This window comes from Lagopus leucura, unplaced genomic scaffold (genome assembly GCF_019238085.1).
Source record: "Lagopus leucura isolate 7727_CA_CO unplaced genomic scaffold, USGS_WTPT01 Super-Scaffold_100017, whole genome shotgun sequence".
NCBI classification, from domain to species: Eukaryota; Metazoa; Chordata; class Aves; order Galliformes; family Phasianidae; genus Lagopus; species Lagopus leucura.
Genome location: NW_024962271.1, coordinates 11,373,903 through 11,386,205, shown reverse-complemented (window position 1 = coordinate 11,386,205; position 12,303 = coordinate 11,373,903). Strand labels below are relative to the sequence as shown.

Genomic DNA, 12,303 nt, shown 5'->3' with positions numbered 1-12,303 from the left:
TCCTGACCCCACGCAGCCAATCAGGGAGCGGCGACACGGCCGCTTCGCGACGTCATTGGCGGAGAGCGCCGCCCGGTGACGGGCCGACTCGAGGTTTCTACGTAGTCAAGGTTGTGTGAGCCGCAGAGGAAGGTTCGGGGAGGAGAGGAAGAGGCGGGCGGCCTTTGTGAGGGCGCCGATTGGCTGCGCGGAGCGCGAGGCGGGAGCGGGCCGCACTTCGGGAACTGCGGGGGAGCTGATTGGGTGACGCCCGTGCTCGCTGCCTGCCCATTGGCGTGGGCCGCAGCCGTTTCTGTCGCGATGGCGGTGCGTGCCGACGCGCTGCCAGCGGTTTCGCACAGGTGCGCGAAACGGCGCTGATATGGGGTTTCGCGAAGCCAGCTGCAGCTCGTCCGCAGCCCAACGTCTCAGCACGCGGTCTCTGAGCGCGGCTGTGCTGAGTCCAGCCGGCGGTGGCGCTCGGGGCGAGCAGTGCTGCAGGAACGAGCGGGCGCCGAGCCCCGTCCCATCGCACTGCCCGCGGCTCCCGGCACAGCTGCTGACCGCACTGTGGGCACTGAACGGCAGGATTCCCTCTCAACGTTGCTTAATTTATAACCAATAAACAGCAGAGAAAGTACAGTAAGATTTAAGCGGTCCGCCTCGTTCCCGTAGCTGCAAAGCGGGCTATGCTATGCTAAGCCTCCAGGTGGCTATCTCTAGCTGCGCTTTGCTGCCTTTCACACCGCGCCTACAAACCCGTGTGTGCTGAAATCCTGTTAGCCCAAAGGCTGTCATGTTTACATTCGGCTATAAATAAACCACACGTGGAACGCGACTGTAAGCACTAACGCCGTGCCGACAAAAAAAAAAAAAAAAGCCGACAGACACGTTGGAAGAGTTAGATAACAAAATACGAGCCAGGAATGACTCTACACGGCATATCCAGCAGCTGAAAAGCAAATATTTAAAAATGCTTATCTAGTCCATGTAATTACGTGCTTATGTGATTATGTACTCGGCTCTCAGTGTTATCAGCAGGGAAAATGACCAACGTGTACACACCATTTAGGAAGCCTGTCATTGTGCACAGACAGAAGTGCCCTGAGATGTAACCCATGCTAATATCCCATGTTAACATCACATAGAGCCGCCGGGCGTGCGCTGCAGCTCCGTGCCACTGACAGAGCACAGCTGGAAGGCAGCCCAAGCCTGTTACTCTGCAGCTCCTTTAGAAGTATGAAAGAGCTGTAAAGTGATAGCAGGACTTTGGCAGCGCAAAATGGGCCTGTTGCATCTCTTTCATGTTACAAGCCCTGTCTGTAACACCAACACAATATATTTGCCATTAAGCAGCACAATATTTTTTTAAAATGGCACTCTTGGTAAAAACTTTCTGTAATAATGAAGTATCGTAAACAAATCCCATTTTCAGAAGACACACCAGCATACAATTAAACATTATATAAATATCATGGAACAGTATTTTGTGCTGTGCCAGGACAGTAGTTTGCTATACATTTATCAGTACCCAGAAGTGCTGAATATTCATGCAGAACATATGATTATTTCCACTTCAAACATGGAAACGGTAAGTATGCAGCTGCAGTAAAAGCATAAAAGTCAACATCACAGCACTTTCTAAATATTAGTTGTATGGTAGAAGAGGACTTGGACAAATATGTGGGGTATTTCTGCCCCCTCTTGGTATTTTTCATTACCTGCAGTTCTAATGAATTATTTGCTAAAATAAATAAGGATTAGTCACATAGCTTGGAGTCTGAGAGCAGAAAGCAGCACAAGCCCTAGGAGGTCATCTGAAGCTGTATTTCACAGGGCTGGAGCTGAAGAGGTTTTGTAATTGGGTATTACAGCCATATTTAACTCAAATAGGAGTTTGCAATGCCCGCTGTAACAGGAAAAACCCGGTAGTAAACTGCAGTTCCTATGTGATGGTGGTCTATCTGATCATTTTTCAAGCTAATATGAGTTTTAAAGTATTTTCTCTGTTGGGGTTTTTGTAACTATGAGATTGGGAAAACGTTAGCTGCCCAAATCAAGGCACGACATATAACACTGTTGTAGCAGTCCCTTCTGATTCTTTAACCATCAAAAGCACAAACACTGGTCTTTCCCTAAAGGCATCCTTAACATGCCATCACAAGGCTAGCTCATCTGGTGGCTAATTAACGAGTTTTAGGCAGCTCTTTCTAAAATGGGTCCTTTCCTCTTAAATATGTATGAAGGACATAACTCCTATGACAACCACTTCTATAAACTGCAGTATTACAACTTTAACCTCACCTAGCTCCTATGTTACTGCAGAATATTTTTTTCTATATCCCTCAGTAAATGCATTTAATACTGTGGCCTTTATGTATGCCAGCCAAAGTCAGTGCTTGTGCAGAATGCAAACTCTGAGTAAGCCAATGCATAAGCATCCTTTTTTCACCACTGAATGTGACACAGTACATTTTTTCATTAAAATTTACCATCGTTTTATGAATACTCAGATTAATTTAGAACGTAAGAGCACTTGCTCGTCTCAGAATGGTATGCTGCTCCTGTGAACATTCCCCTTTGCTGCTGCTTAATCTTTTATATTTGACTGCTGAAAGTGAAACTGAAAGTACAAAGCAAGAGCTATCAGTTACGCACTCTGCTAACAAACCCTACCGTATGACGTAGATTTTTTTTTTTTTGAATGTGCTAATCAAGCAGACATTCAAAAGTAAAGTAAAAGAAAAGTAAAACACTGCTAGACAAACAACAGTTGGTCCTGGTGAAGGGCTAAGGGTTGCCTGGAACAAGCCAGAGAGTACGGGAGCAGCAGCCAGGTAACACGGATGTCACAGCCAATGGGGTTAGCAGTGGTCCTGGGGATGCTTCCTACCCACCCTTCAGGAACCAGATGTAAACAGAATAGCTTATGCTGCCAAGGCAGGCAGAATTCCTGCAGAACACCCTTGATTTATAAGCTATTTCGTATCACTCAGTCATGCTCATAATTGCAGATTTCACATCTAATTATCCTGGATGATTAAAAAAACTAGGAGGTACTCACTCTGAAATTATTAATAATGACCTTTATGTTTAATTAAGTGAAAAATATACTTTCTCCTTTTCCTTCGGCTTCAAGACCAGGACAAGAGCATGAAGCACCACAAAGTAATACACTGTTTTCTGGCAACACATGAAGTAGCAAATTCAGAATTCAAAGCTCAGATACGTCTGTGAACTGTCAGCATGAGTGAAATGTACCAAAATCCTCCTTGGATTTCATTCACAATTGTAACCAAACCCGTAAATCTAACTTTAAAGGAACGAGACTCGAGCCAGAAACCCATGCCTTGTCTACACTTAAAAGCTTTGGCTGGTACAGCTACACCTTAGAGCTGTATTGGCAAGCACACATTTCTTTTCTGCTATAATTTAAATCACTTTCTGCATGGATCACATTAAATGGGCTGAAGGACTCTGCCAGTCCCTTATATTAAGGGTTTTGCCAGTATGGCTGGAGTTGCATAGGAGTGATTTTTCATCATTCTGACAACTATTTTGGCAAAATGTCTACATTTAGACAGAGTCCAAGTTAAAGTTGGCATCGTTTTATGTTGTGAATAAAGCTGAAGAAAGACATTGTCAGTTTCTGGCCCTGATCTTACATTATTTGAAATTGTTTGTTCTAAAGGAATGCGTGGGGCAGGATCCATGTGGTTCTTTGGATGCTTGCCTCCCACATTTGTGCTGCATTAAAATCTCTTGGTTTTTCATTGAGTGAGCTTTGGCAACAGGGAAACTTACATTACTAAAGAGATAGCATCCACACTACTTACCCCAGAAATAGTTATCTCAGTGCTTTAAAGCAAATTTCCAAAGCACAGTGAACTACAATAGGAAGCATCTCGGCCAGTGGATGTGTGGATTAATGCATCATTCTTCTTCGCTTTGTCCTCAGCTCAATAAAGAGCTGAAGTACAGGATTAATTTTAGGCGCACACAAGTTCATTTCAAGTTTAGTAGTCACGTCAAATATGATAATGTTCCTTTTTGAACTTCAATTAAGCAGATATTTGAAATTAATCATATATTTAAGCACTGTGTGGAATCAGGATTTCTGTCAGAAGTGCAATTTTACATTGAACAAGGCTATTTATTGTGGTACCATCTGCATGTTCTTTCCTGAACTGGATGTTAAGTCTCTACTTTAAAGAGTCCTACAGGGCATATTTTTCCACATAAGTGCATTTACATATTTGACTCATTTTTCCTAATCTCTTATTTGCTAAGCGTGGGGTTTTTTGGTTTCAGAAATCCATGCGGACACGTTTCCATTGATTTTGTAATTGCATTGACTGTTCAGCGCTTTCCTCTGCCACGCTTTATGTTTGCACGTGTACAACTGACTGGGATTTGCAGTCCTGCCCTTGTGGCTGGAGCTGCATTGCTGCATCTTGTCTGCAGACAGCAGCCGAGCTGTTTGAGGCAGATAGGAAACTTAATGCACCAAAACAGCAAGCCAATTGGATGAGGAAGTCTGATTTAATCAAGACTTCTTCCTTCCTTTCTGTAACACACAGAATGTGCCTGCTCAAAGCACACACACACGTATTAGTCTGTTTTTAAAAATGCAAAGCAGGCCTCTCCTGACTTCCTATGGACTACGCACACACCACAGCTAAAACCTCCTCAGCGTTTTGCAGGTGAGCATTCTGTGCACTTCTGTTTCTGCTGTTACTTGTAACTCAGTTTGAGTGGTGTTTACTCTGACAGAGAGCAGGCCCGGTGTCTGGTCAAAGTAAAACTCTGCAATTTGCTGCGCACTTCCTTGAATTGTTTTCCATTTTTCTTTTCTTTTTTTAAGTGTAAAAATAGTTGTTTAGCTAAAACTGCTTACGGTGACTTGCAGGTGTGAAAGTGAAACAAAATGTTTCTGTGAAGTACAAATAGTTTTCAAGGCAGATACTTGAAGTCTTGCAAATCATTGCATTTCTCTGAGGAATCATATTTTACACTTATGTTTATACATGTACGCACATATATATTTAACATTAAATATACATATATGTAAATATGTATACTTGAATATAAATACACTCTTGCTTGTCAGGTTAGACAAACTCGCAAGCAAGAAAATTTTTCTGATTCAATCTGGTGTATCTGAGATTATACTTACGTGAAAAACAAAGATTGGAAAGTTTATACTCTTGGTAGAAACTGTCACAACTGGAAATAACTGGCTACTCATCAAGTTTGAAGAGACTTCATCCCCTAGTCCAAATTCCAAAAATAAGGGCTTTCACGGTTCTCTTAATAACGAGAGTAACAATGTGTACGTTCTTGTATAGCCAAGGCAAGCAAAAGAAAGGCTGTTGTTAGAGGAAAGCACTTCTGTTATTTCCAGCAGGGAAAGTAATTGCTTTTCCTTGTATAGTTTACCAGAAATCAATAGGTCTGCTGAAGGAGTTTCCTCACCTCTGTGTCAGGCATTGCTCAACTGTGTGGAAGACAAGTGGTGGCAAAACAATATGTAGTAACACCTCTGCCTGCCTTGCTTAATAACCTCTCCTTGTGCATTATTTTTACATTTCTAGCAAGGAAACTCAGATTCGTTTAGAGCAGGTTTTCATGTTATTTGATTTCCACCCACTGGATAAACTATGAAGAATATCTCCCTCATACTAACCAAGCACAGCCCCCTGGCAGAGTTGTTAGGATGCTCTTAAAACATTCTCAACTGCTAGTAGAACACAATGATGTTTTAAATAGTTACTGAACAACAACATCTTAAGGGGACATTTACATGGCAGAATAACCAGTCCACTCTACAGAGTAGGGGTATATTTTGTTAAGCATTTTATGAGTATCTGGCAAAACATCTGTCCAAGGAGGACAGACCTACAAACCTATCAGCAGCACAGCGTATGGACTAAATGCCGTGCATAGTAAACTCCAATCACCTTCCAACAAGGCATTATCAGGCTCACTTTATTCTCAACATGTAGTGACAAATCTCTGGAGAGAACCTGAAACTATGAAATAAAATTAAAATATTATACTGTTACAGATATCACTTTATTTTGCCTTATGGGCCAACATAATGATTAAGAACAGATGGCAAGTTTGGGAGTCTTTAGAACAGTAACTTCTAGCAATGTAAGAGAGCCAAGCTGGTAGTGATGCTAATAATCTCAGAGTTCATCTGAACTAACACTTGTGAGGTTGAGGGCAAAATACAAGAAGAATAAATCACCTCCCAATGAAGTTATGTTCTTCAGTGGTTCCCTTTACTTTCCATAAAACAACGGTTGCCTTCATACTTGTTCACAGGGAGCAATGAGCAAGCCAGTAAAAAAGATTACCAGACTGGATCTTCTAACGGCATGTCACTAAGTAATGTCACATTTCTTATAATTTTTTGTGACAGCTTTGCAATGGAGCAGGACCCAGAGTGCACAGCAGAAGGGGAGCTGCTGGAAGCTGCAAGTACAATCGCTACGTTTTCTATCACAGCTCCTCCTGACGAAGAACAAAGTCAACCCAAAGCTGAAGTTTCTTGTGAACTGAGCAAAGAAAATCCAGAAAAAGACAAAGGTTCCAAGGACCAAGGTAGATACCACTCTTTCATTTTATTCTTCACGTAGCTATTAATCCTTTATATTAAAAAAAAATAAATTGCTTTATTTACTACAATAGTAAAGTAGTATCAGCAGGGACACCAGGCACTTGACTGATATGAACCTGAGGCAGTAGTCTCTAACACACCCTGTGAAGAAGCAGCACTAGGCTTTTACTATGCCAAACATTACTGTCATATGTTATTGAATAAAATATTAAATATAAACATAACATATACAATTTCATCAAGATTTTCAGCCTGTAAAACTGTTATAAACAGCACCTCTTTCTAATAAATTATGCTTTGTAGAGTGAGCCAAACCCCAAAGGCACTGATAATTGAAACTGTATGACCAAACGATTAACAACATGTAAAAATGGGGCCACTGAGGAAGTACTTTATGTTTCTATCTCTGCATCAAGCACTTATCCTTCCACTCATCTGTGGTCATTCACTTCCATTGTCTGAATGCTGGATAAGACTTCAGCTGACCGCATTGACAGAAACATTGCTGACAGAAGACTGAGAATGATGAGCCCACTGAAATACAAATACACCATTTTTTTACCCACTTTGCTAGCCTCTATGCCACCTCATGAAAACTGTTGTCACCATATTTCAAAGACAGAGAAATCACCCTTTTGGAAAGCTATGTCAAATTCCCCCATGAGCAAACACTTAAACCAGCTGACCTATGTTTTTAGGGGACTTTTTGCGTGATTGTGACTGTACGTGGGTGGTGAGGGAGGTGCGCAAATAAATATCACTGTGGCATCACTTCAGCTACAAAAGAAAAGGAGGATGTGAGAATTCCTTCTTCATCTGAGCTGATTACTTGAGTTTCTCCTTCAATCATTGAACGGCCTGGAAAAGGACCACAATGCTCATGTACTTTCAACCCCCCCCACTATGTGCAGGGTCACCAGCCAGCAGACCAGCCTGCCCGGAGCCACATCCAGCCTGGCCTTGAATGCCTCCAGGGATGGGGCATCCACAGCCTCCTTGGGCAACCTGTTCCAGTGCCTCACCACCCTCTGGGTGAAAAACTTCCTCCTAATACCTAACCTAAATCTCCCGTCTCAGTTTAAAACCATTTCCCCCTTGTCCTATCACTGTACACCCTCTTCATTCTCTCTCAGCTTTAGCCTCTTACTGCACGGTCCCAGTATTTGAATATGGTCAGTATTTCAACACTAGTCTGAATTTGCATCTGCTTTGTATTATCTCCTCACCTTAGCAACGATAGAAACATCTTAGCCTTGTCTCCTCCTACCCTGAAGAAGAACCTGACTCAGAAGAGCAAGTCCGGGTTTGGTGGGGCTGCTTATAGAATGGGGAGGTGTACCTCCTGCTCAGACTGTGCCAGAGGTTACAGCCTGGACATACAATGCTTCTTATCAATGCTTTTCCATAATAACAAATGTACACATTACAGCAAATTTATTGTCTTTCCAATTCCAGAGCACTACAGTTTTCCTCAGAGCATCTGGAGCTGTCTTTGTTAGCAGAGAAATCATTTAATCTATCATGCTCTAGGTTTTGCTTTTACAATGAAGAAATTCCAAGCTCTGCTTTCACAATAAACGTGTAAAAGGTTTCCTTCCACACACAGTATAATTTGAAATACTAAATATATCATTTTTAGATTCCAAAGCATCCCTACATCCCAACTCTTCAATGACGACTAAGGAGCTTCAGGAATACTGGAGGAATGAAAAAAGCCAGTGTAGACAGGTCAAGCTCCTATTTGAAATTCCATCAACCAGAATTGTAGAGCACCACTTGTCTAAATACGTGGTAAGTGAAAAAATGAATATGTAAGAAGATCATTAATTTTTATTCACTCTACAGGGATCTGCACAGCACACAGCATGCTTCACTACATGAAAGACTCACTGACGTCTGAGTTTTGCAAGCCGTAATCCTACCAAGTAGAACCTGTTCTCACTGTTCACATAGGCATAGCTGGTGGATCTGCCCCTAAAAAACCCTCTGACAATTGCTTCATAAGACCTGCAGCAGTAGAGAAGTGCTATCAAGCAAATTACTCAAATACCCTTCACACCTATAGGCTTGTCAATATTAAAGAAATTCATACAAGTATAAAAATATCCATGAGGTTACACTTGCACTGAGCCAGGCTGCACTAACAGCTGCATTATATTTATATAACTTCCACATTGAAGATTTATGTTAGCACAAGTGCAAAATTCTTTGCTGTTGACAAAGCTTAAGACATGCACCAGCTAGCACTCCTCTGGGACTGTTCCCCTTCCCTACCCAGAGGTCCATTAAATGACATTTTTCTATTCCATGTTAAAGTGAAGCACGAGTGTGAGGGGCAGGAATGAAGAACAGGTTGGATTTCTGCTCTTTTCCTCAAAGCACTGAGACTTGTTTTTTTTTTTTTTTTCCTAATTCTACTCCTGGACTTGTGGAGAGCTAGAGCAGGTCTCTTTCAGTACCCTGGTTGGTGATACTCAGAAAGGGATGTTTTGCAGCAACCTCTAGGATCTATAAATTAAAAATGCTAATAGTCATTCTGCTGTTACTGATGCAGCTCAGTATTTAAAGCAGGTACATTTACAGTCTAGAAACTATCCTAGGATCTTGTTGCATGCTATACACACCTATTTAGATGCTACTGTCTAGCACACGCTGGAGAGTACCCAGCTTACTGATTAAAAATATTTTAGTACAGCTGTAAGAGGACAAGGTTATCACTTGGTGTACATGCAGGTAGTTAAACACAGCTACGTTACAACAAAATTGAGCCAATCTGAATGACAGTTTAATTAAACATCATTTCTCCCCTTTCTCATGCTCCATAAAGACAAAAAAAAAAAATATCAAGTACTTGTAAATTATTCACTTAGCTGCCCTTGATAAAATGATAACTTTAAAAACTGCTCATATGATTGCTTTGGATACGCTTCAAGAGTATATACACTTTTCAGCAGGGAGCAGGGCAAAATACAGGAAAATGTCACAGTGCCTATAAATGAAAAGAGATCAGAGAAGTCAGCTCAAATTTACAAGCCTTTCAAGAAGTGCCTGTAAAGATCATTTATGAAGATTAAAACAGAGAATTTCTCTTTAAGAAAAAAAAAAAAAAAAAACAAGGAATAGAATCAGAAAGAAGCCATTGCTAGTACAGTTTTGCACCCTCCTATACCAGCACAGAAAACAACTCGTGTGCATTAAACTGCTCCAGTTGCTGTATAATTCAGTGAGAATGGGAGAAACTTGAATGCGAACACGGTCATCATCCAAAAGCTAGCGAGCCAACAGTCCTTGCCCTTGGCTGGTGCACAGGGACACAGCTAAACCGGCCCCCCTGGAGCTCCACTGGTTTACACATACCAGATATTTGGCCCTTCTTCAGTATTGCTGTATTTGGATCAGGACCACAGGAGAATATATTTGTACAACACATAACACTCAATGTTATTTTGCAGCTATTTTGAATATCATATTCATTAGTTATTTTACTTTCATTAGTTATTTTACGCTAGTGAAGAACTACAGAAGCCATACAATTGAGTACTGGTAATGTGGGACAGTGCTGCTGTTAGACAAGGATTTTGGCTAGCACATACAGACTTCTGTAGAAGTGTCACTTCTTTGAATTATTTATATGCCAAGTAAGTATGAATTACAGGACAAAGATTTAGAGGGGAGAAGAGACTCCACAGTTGCTCTATCTTATTTTTGCATACACCAAATATTAATGCCAAATATTCCTTCTTTCACAGCACCAATAATGCCTCCAAATCCCTAGAAATGTCTGATATAAACATTTCTGAGTATTATGGCCAATGTAAATTACACCGCATTCACTACTAAGTCTGGGAAATTCATTCTGTTCGCTGACAATGACTGCAGCAGCCACGGCTGTTACAAGCAAAGTATTTGTACAAAAAGATGTGGCTGCAGTAGGGTTAGGATGGTCCTTCTCATTTTTCTGTTTTGTTGTGTTTAGATGTATAAAATCATAATTTTGCAAACTGGAAGCTTTGACAGCAGCAAGTCTGTAATCGAACGGCGTTATTCTGATTTTGAGAAACTGCACAGAAATCTTCTGGAGGACTTCAGCGAGGAAATGGAAGATATGACCTTTCCAAAAAAAGCCCTAACAGGGAACTTCACAGACGAAATAATCAATGAGAGAAAATTGGCCTTTAAGGACTACCTGAGGCTTCTGTATTCAATGAAATATATCAGGAGATCAAAAAAATTTATTGACTTTTTAACAAAGCCTGAGCTTCAGGAAGCATACGGCTGCCTGCGGGGTGGCCAGTACAACAAGGCTTTGGAAATCCTGTTAGAAGTCATCGGTCTGCAGGAGAGGCTGACCAGAGGCAACCCTGTTGCAACTGTCCCTACCCTCTGTGCTGTCGTGGTGTGCCACAAGGACCTGGGAAATGCAGCAAGTGCCTTTGAATATGGGGAAAAGGCTCTGTCACACCTGTGCATGCGTAGCAGTCACAAGTACTACATTCCATTGTTAGAAGCAATGATCACTTTGGCATATGAGCTCGGCAAGGACTTTCTGTCTTTGCAAGAGAAACTGGAAGAATGGAAGGCAAAAAAAGATCCCGTACGTGTTTTCTCCCTGAAAGAGCTTGCAGTTCGGGAATATGTAAAATGAATATAAGAAGCAATTTCTCTAAAGTGCAAAGCTGCCTGCTCCTTTTCCTGAACACAATATCTTGAAAGAGTAATAATTGGAAATTACCTGTTAAGATAACATAACTTTCATAGGGAAAAAAAATATCAAGTATTTCTCAACACGCTGGGAAATTTTATATTTACTCTAGACATAAGCTTATTAAGACTTCTGGAAATAAACGTGTAACAAAAAGTTTTGTATAGTTTGCTAATTTTGATAGTGTTTTGAATATAACCCATTTTGTGTGGACAGTCAGGAAAATACCATGAACAAAGCAGTAAAGCTGCAGAATCACCAGTATTGCTTGCTTATGGGAAAATTACTTCATTTCAAGAAGAAAAATATCTTTTCAGTCAATGCAACCTAAAGGATGCATCTTTGGACACTTACTGTAGGCTTTTCCTCCTCCAGGTGAAGCCCAATCAAGCAGCACTTTGCCATTTCTGAGAACGCTGAATCCTACCCAAGTTAATATCTCTGGAGGGAGGACTGGAGGGAAGGTTAACAATCAACCCTAGCAGGAGTGAGAAATACTACTGAATCACTCCATCAGATGTGGCAGAAGGTGCATCCTTGTTTGAAGCAATCTCCAAGTGCAGCTCAGACCCGAATGCAAAATTCATACCCATTCAATATACCTGTACTTCCTTCCTATTACGGAAGGGTGCTATTCATCTGGCTAAAGAATGGCAGTATTTAATTCTAATTATCAAGCTGTGAGACACGTGGCTAATGGACAATCTATCCAAAGCACGTGCTTCTCTGTTGTCTTTCAGAGGTTTATGTAAATTGGGCACTGCCTCGGTAACTGCCCAACTGGTAACAGGCACTGTTTCAGTGGCTCTGGAATATTACATTAATTTCTTGAGGGACCCCATCACTGTATCTGACAGCTACACTTGCCTCTAATGCTTTTGGGAAAGCTTTCTAACAGCTGAAAACATTTGTATTTAGCTGCTTCACATATTTCCTATACACTAGGAGCAGTATGGAAAACAGATTATCATAACACAATTAGCAGGTCATGCTAGCA

The 12,303-nt window shown here is 41.3% G+C and overlaps 1 protein-coding gene across 2 annotated transcripts; it reads left to right on the top strand.

The window, feature by feature from the left end:
- Positions 1 to 4,550: 4,550 nt before the first annotated feature.
- On the top strand, positions 4,551 to 11,481 carry SNX20 (sorting nexin 20). Of its 2 annotated transcripts, XM_042876947.1 has the most exons (5): positions 4,551 to 4,682; positions 6,407 to 6,588; positions 8,244 to 8,395; positions 10,581 to 11,061; positions 11,336 to 11,481. In XM_042876947.1, the coding sequence occupies exons 1-5, from the start codon at positions 4,636 to 4,638 to the stop codon at positions 11,341 to 11,343; spliced, it is 870 nt and encodes a 289-aa protein (XP_042732881.1). In that variant the 5' UTR covers positions 4,551 to 4,635; the 3' UTR covers positions 11,344 to 11,481. The 2 variants fall into 2 exon arrangements, with proteins under 2 accessions (XP_042732881.1, XP_042732880.1); XM_042876946.1 differs by having other exon boundaries at positions 10,581 to 11,481.
- The last annotated feature ends 822 nt before the right edge of the window (positions 11,482 to 12,303 follow it).

What these genes read in the sequence shown, in the direction of transcription:
- SNX20 (XM_042876946.1), top strand. Translation starts at nt 4,636, where the DNA reads ATGGACTACGCACACACCACAGCTAAAACCTCCTCAGCGTTTTGCAG. An exon ending in ACCTCCTCAGCGTTTTGCAG is followed by an intron (nt 4,683 to 6,406) that starts GTGAGCATTCTG and finishes TTTTTGTGACAG; the next exon opens with CTTTGCAATGGAGCAGGACC. An exon ending in CAAAGGTTCCAAGGACCAAG is followed by an intron (nt 6,589 to 8,243) that starts GTAGATACCACT and finishes TATCATTTTTAG; the next exon opens with ATTCCAAAGCATCCCTACAT.